The sequence below is a fragment of the Peromyscus californicus genome, unplaced genomic scaffold (assembly GCF_007827085.1).
Source record: "Peromyscus californicus insignis strain IS unplaced genomic scaffold, ASM782708v3 Scaffold_5__1_contigs__length_169319896, whole genome shotgun sequence".
Taxonomy (NCBI): Eukaryota; Metazoa; Chordata; class Mammalia; order Rodentia; family Cricetidae; genus Peromyscus; species Peromyscus californicus.
Genome location: NW_026294573.1, coordinates 150,391,273 through 150,416,268, shown reverse-complemented (window position 1 = coordinate 150,416,268; position 24,996 = coordinate 150,391,273). Strand labels below are relative to the sequence as shown.

Sequence of the window (24,996 nt, the reverse complement as noted above, 5' to 3'; positions counted from 1 at the left end):
GCGGTGTGCGCGCGCAGGCGCCCTAGCCCATGCCGGCTTCTCCCGGTGTCAGTGGTTAGTCCCGGATCCGGAGCCGCCTTGAGGCGGGGCTGGGCCTTGGCGGCGGCCAATGGCGCCCCGGGTGAGGGTTGAGGGGTGGGAGGTGCTGGGCCGCCTGCCGTGCGGGGCTCCTCCAGCGCGAGTGCCCGGCCACCCGGTAGTCATGGAGGAGGTCTTGGCTGAAGAGCTTGACGAGGAGGAGCAGCTGGTGAGAAGGCATCGCAAGGAGAAGAAGGAGCTGCAAGGTGACGGGGCCGGGGCTGGGACCCTAAAGGTCGCCTACACCCAGGGCTGGGAGCGTGGCGTGTGCCCTCGAGAACCCGGAGGGGCGACCAGCCTGGATCCTAGATGTTCCTCCCCTGAGAAACTTTCGGTCTGTCTTCTCCAGCTCTCCCCCACTCCCTCGGCCCTAGGTTTGCAGTCCTCGGGGGTGTCCCCGTGTGCAGCCTGCAGCAGACCCCCAGCCGGTGCCGCGCAGGGGCTGCTGTTGGATGTGCCCGGAGGCCAAGGTCTTGGACCTCCTCTGCCTCCCTTTCCATTCCTGCCCAGCTCCTGACACTTGACCTTAGTGGTGTGGTCTGAATTGCTTCACTTTGTCTTGACGGTCACAAAAAAGATACTTGAAAGGCGGAAATTTTTATAATTTAAAATTTAACGATTGGGTTTTTTTTTTTTTTTTTAACTTCATTTTGCCCTGTCAAAACCAAACAATTTCAGGGTTGTGTTTACGAGGTCTGTGTTGGATCTCAAGCCTCATCCGGGCCTTTCTCTGTAGCTGATTGTTGTGTCATGACTAATTGCTTCTATAATCACATTCCATTCTATAATTACACCTCTTCACCTCTTATTACTGCTTTTCGCTCTCTTCCTGGGGCTCTGACATGATGGTTTTGGTAACCTTTTAGCCAAAATTCAGGGAATGAAGAACGCTGTTCCCAAAAATGACAAAAAGAGGAGGAAACAACTCATTGAAGATGTAGCTAAGTTGGAGAGAGAAATGGAGCAAAGGCACAGGGAAGAACTGGAGCAGTTGAGACTGACGTACAAGGAGAGTAAGGTATGGGGAATAAAGCTTGTTTCTGAGTCTTTGGAAACAGCTGTCTGAGTCTGTTGAACCGCTTACTGTGTACATTCACAAAATTGGCAGTGAGATTGAGTCATGCAGTCAACCCACAGGTCACATTACATCATTATTATTTTTTGAGACAAAGTGTCAGTAGTTCAGGTTGCCACCCATCTGGATTTGTAGCAGAGGAAAACCGTGAACTTCAGATCCTACTCTCTTGACCTCACAAGTGCTGGGATTATAGGCATGCACCACCACACCCAGCTTTACATTTCCTCTGTATTTTGTGACCAGGTTTGTTTGTTTATTTTTTTAAGGGAGATCAGAAAAGAAGTACCTACTTACTTAACCCAATGATGAAAATGTAAAGTATAAAGTATGCTAGAGAAGTTTTCTCTTGAGTGAAAGTTGTAAGACTAGAATGCTTGTCAGGGATTAATGATGACTAACCTCTGCAAGTTAATCAGCTGGAGAATAAATTTTCTCCACATGTGACATTGTGGCACAAATGTTCTTGTGCACTTTACAGGTTCCTATAAAAAACAAATGGGACAACGGATGTGAAATCATACGTAAGTCACAAAAAGTGCTTCATGAAACAGTCGCAATGAATGAAGTTTTACGGATGCTTCTTGTGTGTATGGGAGTGTGCTAACATGATCTGTTCAGTGTTTATCATTCTACCTAGCAGTGTATGCCAGCTACTTTGTGCACTGTATGGTATCTAGTATTTCAATTAATTGTCAGTAATCCTGTAAAACGATCTCTGTAAAATAAATGGAGATAGATAATCACACTTTTCCAGTAGGAAACACTTAGATTAAGGTCTGTTTTTTTTTTCCTTTTTTTCAGAGCTGAGGACTGAACCCAGGGCCTTGTGCTTGCTAGGCAAGCGCTCTATCACTGAGCTAAATCCCCAACCCCTAGATTAAGATCTTTGTCCCGAAGTCATAATAACTATTGAGTGCCAAAAGCTAGAATTCAAAACTAGGCCATCAATCCCCGCAGTGGGTGGCACACATCTTTAATTCCAGCACTTGGTAGGCAGAGGCAGTTAGATCTTAGTTAAAAGTCAACCTGGTCAGAGTGAGTTCCAGGATAGCCAGGGCTACACAGAGAAACCCTTTCTCAAAAACAAAGAAAAACAAAACCAGGCCATCTTTATACCTTTATATAATATAGTAATTTGTTACATGAGTTTTGAATATGAAGAGTCATATTCTATAAACTCAGTTACTGTTGATAGGAATTTCTTAGTTCTATGCACGATCTCATCGTCGTAAGGTTTCATTCATTTTTGTTCTGTTGGCAAGGGAAGAGTTTCTGTGTGTCCATTTACACAGAGTATTAAATACAGTGTCAAAGTCTTTAATTCCATTACCCAGTCAGTCATCATGTTCCTGGCCTGCCTTACTGTTAAAATACTTTTATCTCCAGCCTGGCATGGTGATACATGCTTATAGTCCCAGCACTCAGGAGGCAGAAGAAGGGAAGTTGTGAGATTGAGGCCAGCCTGGGCTTCATAGCAAGACCCCTATCTCAAAACCCAACAACAGCAACAGAAAAGAAAGCGAGAACTTTTATGGGGGCTGCCCGTAAAGCTCACCATGTAAGGGTCTTGCGGTTAAGCCTGACCATCTGAGTTCTATCCCAGAATTCAACCTCCAGGGAAGAAAGAGTTGTCTTCTGACCTCCCATACATATAAGTGTGAAAACACGGTGTTCTGGTTTAAGTGTTCAGGCATGTCAGCATTGTGCTATTCCTAATTGTCTCCCTCTGTTTTCTAGCAGTAAGGTGTTTGGTTTGCTCTCTTAGGCCTTCTATTTCAAGATTTCCAAAAAAAAGAAAAATTTGATTCTTAACCATTCAAGATGCTAAGATGCAAATTCTCCAGCCCACCTTAACTGTCCTCCTTTTCATTAACTTAAACTTGTTTTCTTTTTGGCCTTGCCCCGATTCTGAATTCTGTTTTTTGTTAATATCTTGCGAATTTTGGCAGAATCAAAACAAAACAAACCAACAAACAAAGAATAGATTGAATAAAGTTGTTAAATTATTTGAAGTCTATCAGATTTTGATAGTTTTATCACTTGGGACATAGTCTCTGGAGACTTTTGCATCTGTTTTCAGATGCTTTGAGTTTTATATATTTATCATACTAAAAACTAGCTTGAGTTACAGTAATGACATACTAGCAGTTTATCCAAGTAGAAGGCTAACTTTTTTCTTTAACACTGTTAACCTTTGAAGTTTAGGGTTGATTGTAAATTGTTAATGAAGCTGTCAGTTTGTAGTTAGGAGAAGATAGAAATTGCTCAGTTCTAGCCTCAGAAATTAGTGCTCATTAAATTTTGGCTAATTAACACGGGGAAGTGACTCTGTTGTTACCTTTAAGAACATGAAGGTAGTGATGAGCACAAATTATTTTGTATGTCTGCATTGATGGACAAGACAGATGCCCTGAAATGAAAGTAAGGTATTTAGAGTAATGGAGTAGGTTCCAGAAGGATAGAAGGTATGTAAGAATGAGTCTTGTCTTTGGAGAGCTATGAAAAATCTTGGCAATTTTACAAATTCATCCATGAAAGTAGAGAAAGGTGACAAACTGTACTATTTAATATTGTGTCTAGGGTTGCTGCTCAAACTGGAAGTAAGGGGTTTTCAATAATAATTTAGTAGCCTAACACTTTCAATACGTTATAAACATTTTTATTAATTTCTTCCTTTTTTTTAAAATTTTTTTTCCTTCAGATAGATTCTGTTGCTGTTAACATTTCAAACTTGGTACTTGAGAATCAACCACCTCGGATTTCAAAAGCACAAAAGAGACGGGTATGAAAGTAATATCACCAAGTATATAAGCTAGTACTCAATACTGTCTTAGATATTATATAAGAAAAGATTAGAAAAAAATGGAGTTCCTTGTCTAGGGACCTGAACTAATGTCTAATAAGTGCTTGTCTTATGTCAGATAATATTCTAAGCTATTTATATTGAAATCTTATTTAGTCCTGACAGTAATCTTATGAAGTAAGATTTTATTTCCTTCTACAGAAGATAATAGGTATAAGACAATGAAAAATAAGATATCTAGTTTGCAGTTCTTTTTTGTTTGTTTGTTTTTTTTTGTTTTTTTTTTGTTTTTCGAGACAGGGTTTCTCTGTGTAGCTTTGCGCCTTTCCTGGGTCTCGCGCCGTAGACCAGGCTGGCCTCGAACTCACAGAGATCCGCCTGCCTCTGCCTCCCGAGTGCTGGGATTAAAGGCGTGCGCCACCACCGCCCGGCTAGTTTGCAGTTCTTATAGTGGAGGCAAAGGACTATTTTTTTTTCTTAGACAAATACATTATTGTAAACTTAATTTAGAAATTTCAAAGACTGAGGTCATATGACTGCGCAACCCTGTTTAAAAATTAGTGCTCAGGAGGCTGGAAAGATGGCTCAGACCACAGTTGGTTCCCGATTGTGGGGCTGCTCACAACCATCTATAACTCCAGCTCCAGGGAGATCTGATGCCTCTCTCTGGTCTCCATGGGAACCTGCACTTACATGCACATACCCCCACACACAAACAAACACACATAATTAAAAAATAAACTTTAAATATATTTTTAAAAAAGTAATGCTCAGGGATAAAGTAAAAATTTGAACTTAGAAATACAATAAAACATGCAGGGATCCAGAGTTCTGAGAGAATTATGTTGTTATTTATATAATGTTTAATTACACTAAAAATTCAGAGAAGGGAAACTTCATTATGTCAAGTGTTAATGATTTGAAGGAAAGATAAATGTTTAGACAAAAGACATTCTACACAGCAGAAATAGCATAATAAAAACAAATGGGGGAATGAGATACAGCATTAGATTTATTGGAAATAGTGTATTAATGAGAATGGCATGAGGGGGGTTAAGCCCATTTCACTTTAGAAAAGGAAGTTTAATATTCGTATTTTGGTACTGAATACTACTTTACTAATTCTTCATATTTTCTAAGATCTAAGTGCATATTTCATAGTGTTTTTTTTAGTACATAATATAGTAGAGCATTGAAGGTTAGTGTTGGACAAAATGGGTATTTACCCTTTTCTTAAATTGTGCTTTTGAGGGTCAGACAGGGCCCTAGGCTGCTCTCCAACCCTAGATTAGGGTTGCATTTCACTCACTCTCATGAATTTGCATTCAGTTTCAATAGTAGGTAGGGGAAACTGATAGGCCTATTATGGATATAAATGATAAACTGGCCAGAACCATTAATACAAGGCCTGGAGAACTCTAGTGTCAACAAATGATAACATTTATTATGTTAAGTATATCATAGTCCTCTTAAAAAATTAGGCCTAAGACACTGTCTCTTTTTGTATATTGCAAATAGTGAAATATCATATTTTTATGGAATTTTGCTCTTGACTAATATTACCATTGTGAATTTCAAAGAATCATTTAGAACTCATGCTATCTTGAAGGGCTACTCTAGTTCAACTCCTTATTTATGATAGCCATTCTTTTTGTCACTTTCTTTCTATATATCAAAAACAAGGTGTTTTGTGTGCAAGTACCGTAACAATTTAAAAAATTTACTTGTATTTATTAATTGCTTCATTTAATACTAGCCTGTTTAAATCTAAAATCCAAGGCTGTAGCTCCTCCTTTTATCAATGCCTGTTTATCCCTATCTACACGTATCTTCTTTAAAAATTTGTTACTTCTCGCCTGTCTGAACTTAATATATTTTCCAACTATACTCTGAACAATTTAGTAATATTTATAGTCTATTGCGTTATTACTTGGCAGAGAAAATAGTTCCCAGTTTATTACTTGTTAATCTAGTGCGCTTTTGGAGCAGAGAACACTAAATGTTCGTAATGCTTAATGGAATGGAACCTGAATTCAGGATGGGCAAATTTGACTTTAGGTTATTTGGAACTGTTCTTTTTGCCAGAGCACCAAGGATTAAGAAGCCAGTTAACCACTGGCAGTCGTTTTTGGTAGAGAGACAATTCTGGAAGAAAAGCACGGCAATATTATGGTGATTTATCATGAGACTCTTGGAGTCTGTTAGTTTGGAGAAACATGGGGGCATTTTAGTAAACTCAGGAATTTGTGGCTAGCAAGATGGCTCATTGGATAAAGTTGCTTGCTGCCTAGCATGAGGACTTGACTTAATCCCTGGAATGCACTTGGTGGAAGTAGAGAACCAACTGCTTCAATCCCCCACCCCTCAAAAAAGGTAAAAATAAAATAATTGATTTCCAAAAATAAGGAATTTGAGAGATAAAATCAGATCTAAGTGTCTTTATTTTACAAAGGAGAAAGATGATATCTAGGTTATCTCAGTGAGAGAGAAAGTTTAATACAAACCTGGACTAGTGCCCAAATCAACATGACTCCAGTTTTGCTAGCAATGTGTTTCTGAGTTTATCCATACTCTTGTTTCCCATCTATTTTTTTTTAGTAGACTTTATTGCCATTCTGTCTCTAGCACTATCTTTGTAGAAAAGTACCTAATGTTGGAAACTCCCACAGAGACAAGCATCCAATGCATTTCCCACCTGATTTACTGAAAGCAAACTCATTTGCTTTTTACTTCTGAAGCAGATCATTAGGCAAGAAAAGATAATGGTTGAAATTAGCAGAGACTTACAGGCTTGGAGGATAGAGTGAAGTTCCATTCTGTCAGTAAAAAGTGAATGACATTAACTCCAGCTGCCGTCTGCTCCAACCTTTATTCTGATTCAGGTGCCTGCATAGAAGGAGCTCTCTGTGTTGTCCCCGTCCCTGCTGTGCTCTAACCAGCTGTATGGCCTTTGGAAATCTTTCTGCGTGCTGTTTCCTCAGAAGAGGAAAATGAGGGGTTTGGATTAGATGTCTAAGGTGCTTATTCTTCCTCTCCCCACTGAACTGAAACTGGTTTTAGTCTTTTATAAAGTAATAGTGCCACCTTGTGTTTTAAGATTTATATCCAGATCCACAGTTGTAGTGAACAGTGAGGTAAATCATGCTGCTTTTCTCATGGTTCAAGCTGGAAGAAAAATCCTATGCTGGCTTATGTTTTGTTAGTGAGCTATTACTGCTTAGCTTGATTCAGGTACTTAAACCCACAAACGAACATTTGAAGTTCTCTCACATGGCACATGATGGCAGTCATTCAGTTTATTGAATTGTGCCTTCCTGTTCTGTCCCAAGGGGACTGAAGTTAGAACAGGAAAGTCCTTACCTATTGTTAAAATTGCTTTACCATTTTTCCCTCTGTAATTTACTAAATCAAGATTTTCAGGGACTTGAAAGATGGCTTAGTGGTTAAGAGCACTGGCTGCTCTTCTTGAGGACCTGGGTTTGACTCCCAGTCCTGGGATGGTGGCTTATAATCATGTGCAACCTGTCTTTAGCCAGCAACCTTATCTCTTGATACTTTTCTCTTATGTGCTAGTTCTGTGAATTGTTTTTAGCTATGAAACATGGATGTTCTCTGACTTGTGATTCTTACTACAACTATTGGGAATGTTCTCCTTTGCCCCCCAATTTCCCACTGCACTCACTAACAAGTCTCTTGTTGACTTCACTGAACCCTACAACATGCCTGGATATGTAGTCATGGGAAAATCTCAAGAATTCGTATTTCCTTGTTTAAATAGAAAGCAAATTATACTGTATAAAGAATAATGCCATTTTTGTTATAAAGGATGTGCCACATTTTCTGTAATTGTATTGGGTTTATTATGGTGCATAGAAGAGGAATCTGGGAGGATATGTCCTCAGCGCTTTAGAGAGCACTAGGATTTAGAGGGATTTTAGTCTATCTGTAATACCTGAATTAGATATAAGCGAACTTTTTAAAAGTCAGTTGCTTTATTAACTATATGTAGAGGTGCTATAGCCACTTTAAGAAAACAGATGAAAGTAGTACCTGTTTGTGCCCTTCAGGTGGCTTTAACATAGTAAATCCACTGTGGCAGAAGGATACAACTGGGTTAGTCTGGGCTTAAATGTGATCCTGTGCTTTAAGACTGAGGACAGCTGAATCTTTTTAATGTTTTTGAGATAGGGTTTTATTCTGTAGCCCGGGCTGTCCTGGAACTCGTTATGTAGACCATGCTGGCCTTGAACTCACTGAGATCCAAGTGTCTCTGCCTCGCAAGCTCAGCAGACAACTGAATCTTAAGACAGTACTTTGAAATCAGCCAGTAAAGTTGTTGACATATTTTTATATAGACCTTATGAGGACAGTTGTGGGAGAAGGAAAATGGCAAACAATTTCAAAATGTGAATTAACTAATTATTATCAATTAACTTTCCTATATTCTTGTTCTAGGAAAAAAAGGCTGCATTGGAAAAGGAGCGGGAAGAAAGGATAGCTGAGGCTGAAATTGAGAACTTATCTGGAGCCAGACATGTAGAGAGTGAAAAACTTGCTCAGATATTGGCAGCCAGAGAATTGGAAATTAAACCTATTCCATCTGATGGTCATTGCATGTATGGTGCGCTTGAGGATCAGCTGAGAGAACAGGACTGTGCTCTGACTGTGGCTGCCCTCCGGAAGCAGACTGCTGAGTACATGCAAAGTCATTCCGAAGACTTCCTGCCATTTTTAACAAACCCCAATACAGGAAATATGTATACTCCAGGTAGTTTAGTTTTCTTCACTACATTTTGTTAGTGGTTCTGGTTTTCAAATGAAGTGCTTCTTGGGTGTAGCATGTAAGACCTTTCTTTCTTGTGAAGAATATAGATCATGAAAATGTAGGCAGAAGTATTTTCTATACTTTGAATAGATGTAGATATATTTTACTTTATCTCTTTTTTTTTTTTTTTGGTTTTTCGAGACAGGGTTTCTCTGTGTAGCTTTGCGCCTTTCCTGGAACTCACTTGGTAGCCCACCCTGGCCTCGAACTCACAGAGATCCGCCTGGCTCTGCCTCCCGAGTGCTGGGATTAAAGGCGTGCGCCACCACCGTCCGGCTTTACTTTATCTCTTAAGTACTTAATAATTTCGGAGTTAAAATATGTTATTGCTATATGTAAGTCATTAAGAAAATAAGATGGGGCAGGGTTAGTCATTATTGAAAGATGTGTGTTAATCCATGTTTAACAAAGTTAGAGGGAGGTGAGTTTTGATCAGTCTTTGTGTTTGTGTAGGGCTTCAAGATCATGAGCAAACAATGATTGTGAAAACTAACTTAATCATACTCAGGGAAGTATAATAAGCTATAGCTAGGAAGGTTACTAGTTAAGTAAAATTTGATTTCACAACCCTTCATGAACAATAATCTCCCCTCTTAAAGTAAATTGATAATTAAGGAGCAGTTTTTATGATAAATAAACAAAATTCACAACTTGCAAAAACATGCACAATTTGCAAACAAGTCTGAGACCAAGTCCAAATCTAGAAGGGCTTCAGAAATGTTAAGAATAAGGAAATGTTTTTTTTTTTTTTTTTTTGGTTTTTCAAGACAGGGTTTCTCTGTGTAGCTTTGCGCCTTTCCTGGAATTCACTCTGTAGCCTAGACGGGTCTTGAACTCAAGAATAAGGAAATGTAAGGACGATCATAGGTATGGCAGTTTCCATTGGGGGAGCGGCTAGAGAAGGGATGGTTCAGGCTGACTTTCCTTTAATGGAACCTGCCCTTCATGGAAGAAGGTAGAACATAGCACAGAATGGACAGAATGAGCACAAGCAGTTGAGTTGGTTGTTTGTGGTGAGTGAGACATGTGTTAGGTATCTGTGGATAGATCTCAAGTGTGACTTCATGTATCAGAGTTCTTAAATTTGTCTACACAACTCTGCTAGTAGTAGATCATTCAGTTCATGTATCAAAGAAAAAGACAAAAGTGTTATTCAGTAAATTTTTTCTGACGGCCATGGTATTCTAGTAGGTACTGTTTTGAAAATGCAGACTTAATAGCAAAAGAGATTAACTCATGGGGCATATTTTTCTTTTATTTCTCATAGCTTTTCTTCCCAGAAGGATGTTTGGTTCCATTTTATATGTATAGATGTTTTGCCTACATGTATGTCTATGCACTGTGTGTCAGTCTTATGTCCTTGGAGACCAAAAGAGGATATCAGATTATTTGTAACTGGTGTTACAGACAGATGTGAGCTCTCTCATGGGTGCCTGGAATATAACCCCAGGTTCTCTGGAAGACCAGCAAATGCTGTTAACTACTAAGCCATCTCTCCATCTCATGTTTAGCTCATTTTAATATGCTGCACTTAAAGGTGTATGTGTACAATAATATGCCTATTGTAAACTCAGAGATTAGGTCTTTTACTTTTTTCAGAGATTCAGAAAAATCTCTCTTTACTAAAAGTGATACTGATACAAATCATGTAAAGATACGTAAAATGACAAGCTGAGAAACTATTTGCTGCTACCCATTTGGAGATCTTTGTCCTTTCACTTTCTGTAGGCTCTTAACAGTAAGCCTAATTAGAGAAATGCCACATATTTTAACCATCCATGTATAGCATTTCACATGCAATTGTGGCTGTAGAACATTTGTCAGAATAGTGAATTTGTTGACACTCTTAGGAGTCATTGCATTAGATGATGAGGAAAGTCAGTTAATAACCTATATCTCTGGGTCCCAGGTTGAAGGCGAGGAGTAGAAATGCCTTGCTCTTGGATAGAAAGATGGTGGAAAGTTGGGGTGGGTGTATTCAATGTGCTTTTGGGAATTAGATTACATTTTTAAAAGGACATGATACAGAAGGGAGATGTTCTGGACTTGGATGTTTTCATCAGGGATTGTGTCATGATATAAAAATTGTGGTGTATTCTCTACAGAGGAATTCAGAAAATACTGTGATGACATTGTAAACACTGCGGCATGGGGAGGTCAGCTTGAGGTAAGCCTGTAAGTTCATAGTGTGTGACTGTTAAATTAGTTATGGATTCTACTTGTAGGTTGCATACAGTTTTTTCAGTGAAACCCAGTTTCTCTTTGAAGATGCCTTCCTTTCTACTTTTGCCATTTCTCTACTGACAAAGAAATAGAGAGTTACATATTCTTTCCCTAGGGTTAGACCATGTACCTTTGAGTAAGTGAATCATGACTTATAGAAGCTAATGTTGCATCTGAATGTTTTCATTTGTGATGCTTTTACGGCCAATCTGTTTGATTTTTCTGTATCTAAAAAAATAATGAAGACAATAAAATGAAGACTTACTTGATGTGATAGTGCACATCTGTAGTGCAGTCTTGGATGCTAACATGGGTTATGTAGGGAGAGACCTTTTTTTTTTTTTTAAGATTTATTTATTTATTGTGCATACAGTGTTCTGCCTGTATGTATTCCTGCAGGCCAGAAGAGAGCACCAGATCTCATTACAGATGGTTGTGAGCCACCATGTGGTTGCTGGGAATTTAGCTCAGGACCTCTGGAAGAGCAACCAGTGCTCTTAACCTCTGAGCCATCTCTCCAGCCCAGGGAGAGACCTTTAAAAAAAAAAAAGAAAAAGAAAAATTAGAGATTTTATTCCATGAAAGTGAATTTCAATCTAGTAGATCAATGTTGGAATTGATTCTTTACATCAAAAATAGAAATGAACCAGGATCAGACATTAAATGCCTGTAATTCTATCACTAGGGAGGCTGAGGCCAGAGTATGAAGCATTAAGACCAGCCTAGGGTATGCAAAATGAAATTTTTATTTTGTATAAAACTTACCAAAACACATTTGTTAAAATTATCTGTTGAATTCCTGCTTATTAGTGTATTACTTGAAGGCAATAAATTGATGCATTGACATTGTTGTATAAGAAAATAATATATTCAGACACATAGAAACTTAACATGACATCTTTGAGCTCTAATTTTTAAAATTTACTGTTAATTGTGCTTAACTACAACAAAGCAGTCTGAAATGGTAGAGAAAGGATGAGGCGGCAAATCCTAGGCTCATGTTCAAACTTTTCCTTTGTGCCTTGGACAAGTCTTCCAATTTCTTGACCTCTAGTTTTAAAATGACTTAGTTGAATCTGTGATATTAACTTAAGGTAGGGAGGACATGATGCATGAGAGTTTGTGAACTCAGATGCCAGATGAGTGACTCTAGCAGTGTTAGTACTGTAAAGGTGGCTGATTGTCCTCAGTAGTCTGCCTCTGAAGACCTCTTAAACTTTGTTTGAAGATGAGGTGCAAATAAATAATTCCTTTGCAATCATTTTTTAATACGGTGCTATAGTTGGACCTCTCCACCAGAGGGAACTGTCCCCATTAGTTTTGTCTCCTGACTCAGACACTCTGCAGATGTTCCACTAGTTTTGTGATGGCAAGAATAAAGAGACTTGAACTACTTCAAAAGGTTCACAAAGTAATATGATATTGGAGACCTGATTCTGTTAGATTGAGATCATTTAATTGAGACAGTTTTTAAAAACATCTTTGGAAGGCTATTTGCTCATTGATTGCTTGTGAATTCCTTTGAAGTACAAATTGTTTTCACAGTGGGATAAATGTATATATTATCAATCAAAACCAAAGCCCAAAGCAAACCTTTGTGTGTGTGTGTGTGTGTGTGTGTGTGTGTGTGTGTGTGTGTGTGTGTGTTCACATGAGTGCCAGAGCAGACTTAACTGCAGTCAGAGGAAAACTTTCAGGAGTTGATGTTCTCTTTTCACCGTGTGCAACCAACTCAAGTTGTCAGGTTGGTGGCAAGGGCCTTCATCTGCTTTGCCGTCTCACTGGCCCTATAGTATGGCTTTTTGAAAGCATTGCTTTGCACACTATTCTGTGCTAGTTTTAAAAAAATTAAAAAATACTGTTTTAAAGGAATAGTTTGCAAAAGAATATAGGATTTTATCTCATTTTGTTCATGTAGCATAGAATCCTTTTCATATTCTTGAATTAATTTTCAACATTCATTCAAAACCTCATAAAGGTTCAATGTACTTTTTGTAACTTTTGTAATTGGGCTGATGCATACATTAGCAATCCATGTTGAAAGGCTGGTAGTGATGGATTTGATTATGAACTCAGGTTCTAGAGTCAGCTTCCGCAGTTAACAGGGTCATTTAACTTTCTCTTTGACCCAGGGAATTCTTTTAGCATATTTCTACTTCAGATTCTAGGTGTTAAAAATAACAGTAAAGTGGGTGTGGCTGCTCACACCTGTAACACTAGTACTTAGAATGCAGAGGCAGGAGGACCTCTGCAAGTTGAAGCCAGCCTGGTTTACATAGCAAGTTCCCATCCAGCTGGGCTACATGGTGAGAACTCTTGTCCAAGCAACATCAACAAACAGGCAAGCTGTCTCCAACAAAGCCCAAACCAAAACCAACTCACCAGTATCTGCTCCATGAAGTTATTGTGAAGACTGGATGAGTTAATTCACATAAAGTATATACATGATTATAGTGCTTAGTTATAGTATGTCATTTGCCATTATCATTATTTTATTAGTGGCTATTATTCGTTAGGCTTTAAGCTCTAAGGTTACAGTGCATGTTACAAAATTAAGGTAGTACAGCATGCTGACCAGATGGAGATTCCATTATAGGCCACAGTAATTCACATACGTACCTCGTTCTTGCTGAAAGTTCCAGAGCAGCGTCATCCTAGAAACTTTTAAAAGTAAACCCCATGTTTTGCCAGATCCTGTTCCCTTTCCTTTGGCTGGTAATGATTTGATCTGATGCTTAGCCAGTAGTACTTCAAAATTGTATCGTTAGGAAAAATGGAATGTTTTCAAGCCAGAGACTGGTGTAATAATCACAGTCTATCCTTCACCCACTTCACCACATTTGACATTGGTATTTTTACAAAATTGTTGTGTGTCCAAGGCTTCTGCCTTTGATACAGCCTTTTGCTTACTTATGTATTTATTTATTTTTAATTTTTTCACCAATTCAGCAAATACTAAGTGTCTTACCTGAGCTCCTGGTACTATTATGAACAGAGCAGCACTTCTTTGCTCTCACTGGTTGCCATGTTCTATGTATGTACTTCAGTAGTTGTGATTTGAGTAAGATTTGTAATTTTGTGTCTCTTACTATCTATTTTCTCCCCTATAGCTAAGAGCTCTGTCTCACATTTTACAAACACCAATCGAGATACTCCAGGCAGATGCTCCTCCTATTGTAGTCGGTGAAGAGTATCCAAGGGATCCTTTAGTGCTAGTGTAAGTATCTCAGGTTTACTCTTTTCTTTTTCATAATTACGACAAAAAGATGTGAAAAAATTTTAGATTATGTATACTAATGAAAATGCTATAATTAGCTAAATTAATTCTGCTTATGTTAAAGACAGTCACAACTAGAAAGCATCAGAATGTGTGGTTTACATAATTGCTTAGACTGTTGATCTATTTTTTTCTCTATGGGCTAAGAATAAAGTCCTTTCAAAAGGCTGTAAAATTTCAGCACTGGTTTTGTGTGTTGCCCAGATTGACATTAACTAAGTTTTAATTAGCACAAAAGGTGGGATCATTCAAACAGCCCTTCATGTTGTGAATGTATTTGCATGAGTGAGAATTGACCCCTCACGGTCAGTATGGAGGGTTTATTCCTCCAGTTTCTTACTAGCTGTTCTTACCACTAATGGTTTGAACTTAGTGAAACTTTGAGCTCATTGAGCCGTCAGCATCTCAGCCTTTGCCCCACTAGTGATTGGAACTACTTGCTAACTGCCAACACTGTGACATGATGTTGAGCTCAATGAATGTGCGCATATAGTCAATGATTCTTCTAGATTGGGACATTCGGGGTGCTTAGTTATGTATGTCAGTATGCTATATTCATTTACATGTAGTAAATACCTCCTCAAAATGACTTAGTGCTTTCCTTTTTTTTTCATTTCAGATACATGAGGCATGCATATGGCTTAGGAGAACATTATAATTCTGTCACACGATTGGTGAACTCAGCTACTGAAAATTGCAGCTAGTTTACAAAATGTTACACTATGTTTTATAGAGTGTGCCAATCTGCATATTCCTACCGAGTGCTAGATTGTTGTAAATGCTACTGAAAAACACAGCTACCTTAAGTCAGTTTTATGAATAAGCTTGCTAGCAGGCTTTTTAGAAATACGTTGGATTAACTTGAACCAGTGCCCTCTTAATGGCATTCTTAGAACTTAAAGTCTGTTGTGGAGAACATCATTCATAGACCAAGGTGTTCCACTTCTCACTAATGAGTTTTAGTTATCTTGGACATTCTGATTTTGAATAAATTTTGTTTTAAATTTTGGCCCCACAACTCTATATTCCCAAAGTAAGTATTTTGATATAATTTTTCTTAAAGTCCGGAGACTCTGTCTCTGTCATCGTAGGAGCATATTGTAGTGTCAGTAAGTTTATTAATGCTTATGAAATGAGCGTGATCATAGTAACTTTGGTATTACTAGGATCAGCAAGATGAATGAAACTTGTTATGTAGCACATCTCAGCAGCTAAGGAGAAACTACTTTTAGGAATTTTTAATACTTACATGAGAAGTGAGTATTAAGTTCAGTGAAGTTCAAAGGAATGAAACAAAATCCATGGTAAACAGGTGTTCATTGTGTCTGTCTTCAACCTTTTTAACAAATTGGAGATTTCCCTTTTCTGTGTGTATAGCTTTAAAAAGACTGACTTCTCTGTTGCTGTTTTTTCAGCTTGAGGCTGGAGTTACTTTGTGTCTTTATTCTCCTCACAACTGAGAATTTTTACATTTTCCTGCATTTTCCCCAACACTTCTCAGTGGCTTTGCTTTCCCTAGAGCCTTTTTCCACTGAGAAATACCCAGTGGCCTTTCATTGCTCACCTGTGCAAAGTGATACTTTTGTAATGCAGAAGGGGCCATGGTCACATTCTCCTTAAATCTGCCCGCTTTCCAGTTTGTTCTGACAAGATCTCTGCTTATGCTCACTTTCTAGGATTTAAAGAAGCCAGGGCTAGAGATTATTTTGTTACATATTGTATCACTTTTTTTTCCACTCAAATGTCTAATTATTTTATTATATGTATAGGTAAAGTCGAAGGCCACTGTTTAGGAGCCAAGAGCTGAAAATTAGTACAGAACAGTTTCCTGAGGAATGATTTTTGTAACTGGGATTTCAAATCACTTCTAACAGTGTTTTTTGTAAGAATTGTACCCACGTACGCACATGTCTGCTATTCTTATGTAGCACAGTACCATAGGATGGGGACCTAGCTCTAGGAAAGCACTTGCTTATCATGCATGAGGCTCCAGGTTCAGTTTCTAGCACCAACAAAACAAAACAAATTTATGAAAATGAAACTTTTTTGGTTTGATCTGTTTTCTTTTCAAATTAGAAATGTAATAAGATTGAACATCACATTTATAATGTCTGGGCTTTTGATCAATGTAACTGTCTGTGAGTAAATAATGGGCTTATGATGTTAAAAGCAGGTAGCACTGTGGCAAGCTGGCAGACTGGTCAGCAGAGCAAGTCAGGCCTGTTGAGATCATTCCAGCAGACTAAAACATGCTCTGCCTCCTACACAGTGTGTTCTAAAGGGTGCCTGCTTTGTAACTTCTGATTTTTTTCCTCTGAAATTTGCAAAAGAATGAAGTTGTAAATTGAATGCTTTGAGTTTAGTTTGAAGTAATATTATCTTCATGTTAAAATATCAGCATTGAGGATTAACAAAACAAAATATTATGAAACTTTGTTACTGAAAATTTCATTTTTGACAAAGATAGTCTAAAATAACTCATCAATGTTTTGTTGTTTTGACATGCATTTAAATGTACTTAATTATGTACTTCTGTATTTTGTGTATATGTTTTATTTTAAAATGGCCAGTATATTTATGAATAAAGTGTATGGCCAACTTCTACCATTTTAGCTTTAAATGAAAAAAAAAAGTCTTTTAAGAATGGCAGTTGTTAATATAAAGACAACATATGCGAATTAAATTTGCTGCTGCTGCTGCTGGTCTAATGGTAATCCCACGAGTGTTCTTTAGTCCTGATTGGAAATGTATATGGCAGAATCTGGAATTTGTCTTCAGCCAAGAATTTGATTCACTTACGAATGTTTACAGCCTGTAAAAAAGTAAAACAAAGAATGTAACTATTATGAGTAAGGTAGCTTTGCTCATATTATCTCATGTTTGCCGAAAGAATAAATATAAAGGAGTTGAATCAACATGTATATGTTCAAGTTGTCGATTTTTTTTAACAGTTTCAGAATTTAGAATACAACTCATTTTGCTTTAGAGTTTTATCTAGCTCTTATTTTTCTTTAAATATTGAGGATAATACAATCACAGATTCTTGTATTTAAAGGACTTTATAAATATGTTGGCATATCACTATGCCCAAAGTAAAGAGAGATGATAAAGTAATGGCTAGTTAAGCTGCTATTAGAAGTGAGGCTTAGGACACATTGGTCAATGGAGGTTTACTTTGGATCAGTAACTCCTAAAAACATTGTAAGATTCATGAGTGTTTTTTTAAAAAGATTCTCATTCATAAATTATTAATAAGAAAATTCATAAAGAATGGGAATCAATAGGAAGCACATCTGTGCCAGTTGGTGCCTGTGCGAATTGGTACCTGCACATAATTGTTAGTACATTTTCTTGATCAAATTGGCAAGAACCAGTGAAGGAGCAAATCAGCTGATTGTTGAGAATGTAACTGATAGTTTCATAAGTTTAGTTTTTTTTTTTTTGGTTTCAAACTGTATGGCCATGGCAGGCTTCTTGCTAACTGTTCTTATAGCTTAAATTAATCCATTTCCATTAATCTATACCTTGCCACATGGCTTGTGGCTTACCGGTACTTCACATCTTCCTTGTCCTGATGGCGGCTGGCAGTGTCTCTCCCTCCAGCTTCCTGTTCTCTCAATTTTCCTCTCTGTTAGTCCCGCCTATACTTCCTGCCTGGCCACTGCCAATCAGTGATTTATTCATTGACCAATCAGCAACATATTTGACATACAGACCATCCCACAGCACCTCCCCTTTTCTTTTCTTAAAAAGGAAGGTTTTAACCTTTACACATCTCCAAAGTCAGCTTGGTATATTTGGGAATTTGGGCGTAGCTTCTCTTACTACTTCCTGCTGGAGGGGGGCGCTGTATCTTCTGGGGAAACAAAGAAAATTTTAGGATCATGGAGTAGTCCGTGAGGCTGTATCATCTGAGCCAGTTGTCTTGAAACGGTTTTGGATGTTGGATCATCTGGGCCATGGTGTCATCGGAGACCTTTCAGGGGGTCTTGGCTGGTCAAACCTGATGTATCTTAATCTGGAACAAATCCATAGCCTCTGGCTTTCGGTACTTCACATCTTCCTTGTCCTGATGGCGGCTGGCAGTGTCTCTCCATAAGTTTAGTTTTTAACATTAGTTGAGCAAATATGTTTTTTCTAAATTTGTATGATGCATTTATTCTGTCCTGATTTAAATCTTATTTAAAAATCTTTTTTCTCCATCTTTAAACTCTGGTAGCATCAATTGTTTTCCTTGAATCCACTCTTGTTTTCTTCTGACTGAACCCTGACTCTCCTCACTCAGCACCCACCCTGACTTTCCACACTCAGCACCTACCCTGACTCTCCTCACTCAGCACCCACCCTGACTCTCCTCACTCAGCACCCACCCTGACTCCCCTGACTCAACACCCCCTGACTCTCCTCACTCAACAACTACCCTTGTCTCACCTCACTGAATGCTTTACCTGCTTCATCTGCTTTCCTCAGTTAAATAGACCCTCCTTTGGCTCATGTCCCCAAACCCTCACACCCAGGCTAGGTTGGCTAATGTTTGATTCTTTGTAGTGCCTACATATTGAGAACTAGTTACTTGGTTTGGTTTATTTTTCTCTAAGCTTAGAAATAACTTTTTGTTAAATAGAGTTAAAAGATTTAGTTTAATAGGTGCTTATTAAATAAATGCTTGCCAAGTGTCTTTGGATATCATTTGAGAGAAGAGAATCTAGGAAGTTGGCGCTAAACTAATTGGCAGCTGTGCATAGAGATAATATAAAATATGTTCATTCACAAAAAGAGTGCTTTCTACTTACTTAACCTTTCCTTAGGTCTTTTGGTCATTTGAAAAGGAGAAAGGAACAACCTAAGAGCATTTTCTTTTTGCCTTTTTCAGGTATCCCTAACCTGAAAATCCTAAATCTGAATTGTTCCAAAATTTAAAACTGAGCATTGACACCATAAGTAGAAAAAGCTATACCATTAAACTTTAGGTTTCATGTACAAAAACTTAAAAAAAAATTATACAAAATTACTTGGACTATGGAAAATCTGCATGATAGATATGAAGCATAGATCAGTTTCATACTTACACACATGACTGCTTCTCAAGCAGACTATGTGAAGGTGAACAGTCCATAATTTGGAAGACCCTGATATCCAAAATTTCAAATAAAGAAACCTCAACCTGTAGCATGTAACCATTACATTATTAATGAAGACAATGCCTGATTTTAATGAATCTGCAAAATATAAGGGGTGTATAGATCAAATATATTAAATTATTAAAAGCTTTATTGGTAGACTGCTCATAGAAAAAGTTAATAGGAGCCAGTGTCATGACTGGCTCTGTGGGTGAAAGTGCGTGCCACCAAGTCTGAAGACATAAGTTTGATCCCTGTATCTCACATGCTAGAAGGAAAGAACTGATTTCTAAAGTTATCCTCTGGCTTCACATGTACCACATGGAGTTTGTCATTCTTTTATTTCAGCATAGTTAGGATGACTAGTATGACTTTTTGAAATATATCATTGCCTTTCTAGGCTGATGAAGTATTAATTTGCTCAATTAGCATCATTTACAAGTTGGTCTCTTGTGATTTCTGTATCACCCTCGTTTATAATTTCAGCCAACACAGTACTGCCATGGGGGTGAATAGGAACTCCACAGTATGAGTTTGTAAGAACTATAATGACCATGTTAAGAAATAAGTAAGTTGTGTTTGAATCTTGTGTTCTTCACTCCTTACCCTTCGATTGTTGTCGCAAACCAGGAAGAATATATACACTTGGCAGTGACCTGTTGGTGTTTGGGCTGGCCAGTTCTTTGTTATAACGGTTCCTTTGTGCATTTAGGATGTTTATGAGCATGCCTGACCTCTAGTCATCCACTACTATTTGCACCTTCTCTTGAGTTGTAAGAGCCAAAAAGTTCTCACTGGGGAAAAAATCTCTGCCTGCTCAAAGCCATTTAACTTTGTCTTAAATGCTGTCATTGATATTGTGGCAAAACCTAAGGAAATTTGGAACAAAAGTTAGGCACTTAGACGGTTCTTGCTCTTTGTGACTTTGGCAACTGCATAATGCCTGAATTTTCATGAGGGAGTTTGAACAGCACAGTGGGCCTTATTTAACTTTTCCTTTTATCTGTGTACCCACTAAAATGTGTTTGACTTTTGAGAACACTGATAGCGAGTCGCATTCAGAATGAATTAAGCTATACTGTTGTGATAAATGAAACATCTTAGGGTGTTCTCCCAACAAAGGGACATTTCTAGACTTCCATAGGGTTTACAAGTTGACAGAGGTCTGTCCTTCATGTTTTTATACTGTAGGATGAAGTTATTGGGGTTATCTCACAAGCTTTGCTAGAAGAGAGTATTCAGATACTTAAGCAGATAAACTATGTTGTTTGGAGTTAGTTACATGGTCTCAGGCAAATACAAAGGGTTCAAAAGAATGGCCTTAAGATGTGTACTGAAGGCTGGGAACTGGGATATTTAGTGACCATAATTAAGCTTTGTCCCATGCATTGGAAATAGTTGGGATCAAACTTTGAGTCTTACTTTCAAACTGTTTACCTTTCTTGCTTGTAAATCAAGAATAGTATGTCCCTGGTAGAACTGTAGTACTTATCTGTTCTCATGGCTGCAACAAAGTATTTAAGCAACAGAAGGAAAGAAAGATTTTTTTTTCTTTTGCTCACGGTTTGAGGGTTTACTCCATCATGTCAGGCAAGGCATGGTGACAGGAGCATGGGGCAGTGGGTCACATTGCCCCACAGTAAGGAAGAGGATGAGTGCTTTTGATGAACTTGGTTTCTTTTGATTCAAAGACCCTAACCTGAGGGATGCTGCCACCCCTACTTATAGGAGCTTTCCCACCTCAGTTACTTCAGTCTGGAGGTTTTCTTAGGAGCATGCTCAGAGGTTTGTCTCCTAGATAATTCTAGATTCTATCAAGTTGACAATATCACAAGAACTATAGAGAAAAGTTAGGTGTCGTTAGAGAGATGGCTCAGTATTAAGAACTCACTCTTCTTTGAGAGGGCCAAGTTTCATTCCCAGCTCATAACTGCCTGTAACTCTAGCTCAAGGGGCCTTGTGTCCTCTGCTGGCCTCAAAGGGCAATTGTACTCATGTACACGTATTTTTACACAGATATGCATGCATATGCATAATTTTAAAATAAAAAGTGATTATAGTCTAAAGGCTTCTTGGAAAACTATCATTCCTAAAAGAAAAAGATTAAGGTAATATACCTAACATTGAGCATATTCTGTGTGATTTGTATTTATGAGAAAAGTTACCTTATGAGTGGTTTTTGTTTGTTTCTTGATCATTGGGAAGGGGTGCACAACTGTAATAAGACATTAATCTTTGGAACACTAAACTCAAGATAGATAGTTTATAGATTGGAACTTTGAGAAGCCAGGGAGATGAAGGCCAGTGGTGGGCAGGATGAGACCACAAGAGTGATAATAAGGTAAAAATTACAGCAGTTCTGTTTTTTTTAATCAGATATCTCAAATTTTCATGTATTTGTTTAGTAGTCTTGATTGATTTAGAGAGGTTTACAGGTTTGATTATGATAATATTCTTAAATGAGTTCTTAATTCTGGCTATTCTGAACCAGTCAACGTGAATTGGGAAAACACCTTGTTAAGTTCATAATGAATATTCAAGGGCTTCTTAGAAATCCATGCTGTAGGCTGATATAAATTGACAAAGCTTATTTTAATCATTGTTGATTATGACACAATTACACAAACTAGTTTGACTGTATGGCTTTCAGTTTCTGCATTTGTTCATTTGTCTTGGTGTAGTACCCACCGCATGTACAACTGCTTCTAAAAGCGGCACCAGGTATTCTTGTCTTTAGTGGAAATCGCTGTTGCCTTTAACCATGTGGACCACTCCCTCTCTGCTCCTGCAACTCTGCTCTTTTCTCTAACTCCATGGGCTCTCTTCTGGTCCTGACCCTCTTCTGATCATTTTTCAGGGTATTGTCCATGACTTTCTCATACTGTTTTAAAATCCCTAAAGTTGGTATGCTGAATACAGCAGAGTTACATTTTGTTTGGCCCATGTAGTGATTGAATTTTCTTTAAAAGAAGAATTAGTTGGTAGTTTAAAAACAAGGAGATTTCACTTAAACATTCTTGCTTTCACCTTTTCAATAAAAAAACTAGAAGAGTTGTTGATGCCAAGCCAGAGTTTCCTTCTGGCCGCATTTGGTGGGACCCTGGTAGCAGCGATCTGCCGTAGGGGGACAGGCAACCACCTTGGCGTCTGCTAGTCTGTGTTCCTTGTCTCAGTCAGACATGCCCAGTGTCCAAGCGACAGTCTTGGTGTTGCTGTACATCATGCCCTCCTAAGCTGCTTACTTTGTTTTCTTTTCTTTTTTTTTTTTTGGTTTTTCGAGACAGGGTTTCTCTGTGTAGCTTTTCGCCTTTCCTGGAACTCACTCTGTAGCCCAGGCTGGCCTCGAACTCACAGAGATCCCCCTGGCTCTGCCTCCCGGGTGCTGGGATTAAAGGCGTGTGCCACCACCGCCCGGCCACTTTGTTTTCTTTATCCCCCTTAATTGGACTTTGTCTTGGTTTTTATCTCAGTGTCCTGTTTTCTGCCCCCTACCCCTTATTGGCTATTTCCTTTTGATGTGTATGTTTTTAATATTTGGTAGAAAGTATGTGTTTCTGTTTGTATGTTTTTTATTTTTTATTTTTGTTTATTTATTTATTTGGTTTTTCAAGACAGGGTTTCTCTGTGTAGCTTTGTGCCTTTCCTGGAACTCACTCTGTAGCCCAGGCTGACCTTAACTCACAGAGATCCGCCTGGCTCTGCCTCCCCAGTGCTGGGATTAAAGGCGTGCACCCCCACTGCCTGACTTGTATGTTTTTTAATTAGAATTTTGAGCAGTTCATCTAAATAGGTGATAATTAAATTGCTTCTCTAGAATTTGGTTCTATTGGCAAAATAATAAAACTTAGTATAAGATGTTAAGTTTTTGTGATGCTTTCATGAACTGAAGGAAAGTTGTTTAAAGGTTATATTCTTTCTCAGACACACTAAAGCCTCCTTATTTATGAAGCTATGTTGGTTGTACTTGGGGTTGAAGTTTAAAATGACCTAATCGCGGGCGGTGGTGGCACACGCCTTTAATCCCAGCACTGAGAGGCAGAGGCAGGTGGATCTCTGTGAGTTCGAGGCCAGCCTGGCCTACAGAAGGAGTTCCAGGACAGGCTCCAAAACTACACAGAGAAACCCTGTCTCGAAAAACCAAAATAAAATAAAATGACCTAAGCATAGAGTGGATAATGCTGTATTTCTCCTCAGTGACTTGGTCTTATATTTTATGAACTGCTAATAGAGAGCCAATCTTCTAACCTATATAAAGTTCTTTATCTACCATTTCTGAGAGGTCCTCACTCATATCTAAGAAATACAATGAAGTAGTGATGGATAAAGATGTGGATAACTGCATGTGGTGGTATGTGTCTTTAATACCAGTACTCAGGAGGCAGAGGCAGGTGGATCTCTGAGTTCAAGGACAGCCTAGTCTAAATAGAGAGTTCTAGATCAGTTAGGGCTATACACTAAGTCCTCATCTAAACAAAAGAGAAGAATAAGGAAGAGGATATTGTCCCATGAATAGCTGCAGGGAGGAAGGTACTTGATGTAGTAGTATGTATATGTTAACACCTGTGTCAGCCTGAGTAGTGCTTACATTTCAGTGTTTGTTTAATAGTAGAAATCTTGATTTAATTGTGTATGTGAGATTGCACAAAAGCAAATAGAACTTTTATTGAATACTTACTTTGTGCCAGGAGCTGGCTAAATAGTTTATGTGCATGGGCTTGTTCATGTCTCAGAGTGTAGGTATTTTCATCCATTATAAAAATGATGGGATGAGACTTGAAGAGACATGAGTTACTTGCACATGCCATATGGTTAGTCATCAGTAAGGCTCTCAGTGGAAGACAGACCTGTGGCTGTCCAAGGCCCTAAAATCAAACCTTCTATTTCCATATTTGCTTTAAAAAGTGAACCAAGAGAAACCAATGCCGTTTATTATAGGACAGAGAATTTGTACAGCAGTTTTGAGTACATGAAGCATTTGCTAGTTTGAAAACTTTTACCCGAAGTCCCAGACCACAGTCTAATCACAAAATAAGCTTGCCAAAACAAGTCAAGTAAACACATTGGTTTCTTCCATAATCTGTATTTATGAACTCCTGTTTTTTCATGCATTTTCCTGACTTACAAAAATCTGTCTATTTGTCACAGGGGCCTTTGTTAAGATTAGAATCAGCCAGGTACTTTCATATCATAGAGTTTTGTCAGTGCAACAAGCCTTCTCTGTATTAGTGAAATAATAGCTGTTTTCACTTTAAGGTCCTTGACATCCTAGGATATATAATTTAACATTCTCACAGCACTTTGTACTTCCGAAGTCATTTATCATCATTAGTTAGCTAGTTCCCATGCGTCTCTGTGGAATAGACTTGTATCCTGTCTTGTTTTCTGATGAGAATGGAGATAGAGCCGGTTTGACTGACTTGGCGCAGTTCACATAATAAGTCATTAACTCTGGTCTGGATTAACATCCAGCCTTAGATTCTTGGTCCTGTGCTGGGTTCACAAGCTGTTGTTTTAAAAAGCTGATGATTTTTCAATTTTCTTGCCAAATGGTTTGATTTTTGCTTGCTGGGAAAGCTTCTAATGCCAGCATTC

General features: G+C 38.3%; 1 protein-coding gene across 3 annotated transcripts; it reads left to right on the top strand.

Moving 5' to 3' along the window:
* The first annotated feature begins 39 nt into the window (after positions 1-39).
* Positions 40-17,199, top strand: Otud6b (OTU deubiquitinase 6B). 3 transcript variants are annotated; one of them, XM_052716086.1, is made up of 7 exons: positions 47-284; positions 945-1,096; positions 3,858-3,938; positions 8,415-8,727; positions 10,890-10,951; positions 14,118-14,224; positions 14,904-17,199. In XM_052716086.1, exons 1-7 carry the CDS (start codon positions 110-112, stop codon positions 14,986-14,988), a joined length of 975 nt encoding a protein of 324 aa, XP_052572046.1. In that variant the 5' UTR covers positions 47-109; the 3' UTR covers positions 14,989-17,199. The 3 variants fall into 3 exon arrangements, with proteins under 3 accessions (XP_052572047.1, XP_052572046.1, XP_052572048.1); XM_052716087.1 differs by lacking the exon at positions 3,858-3,938 and having other exon boundaries at positions 40-284; XM_052716088.1 differs by lacking the exons at positions 47-284; positions 945-1,096 and adding an exon at positions 6,842-6,976.
* The last annotated feature ends 7,797 nt before the right edge of the window (positions 17,200-24,996 follow it).

Coding starts and splice junctions, on each gene's coding strand:
- Otud6b (XM_052716086.1), top strand. CDS start 110: ATGGCGCCCCGGGTGAGGGTTGAGGGGTGGGAGGTGCTGGGCCGCCTG. Junction 8,728..10,889: donor AGGAAATATGTATACTCCAG/GTAGTTTAGTTT, acceptor TATTCTCTACAG/AGGAATTCAGAAAATACTGT. Junction 14,225..14,903: donor AGGGATCCTTTAGTGCTAGT/GTAAGTATCTCA, acceptor TTTTCATTTCAG/ATACATGAGGCATGCATATG.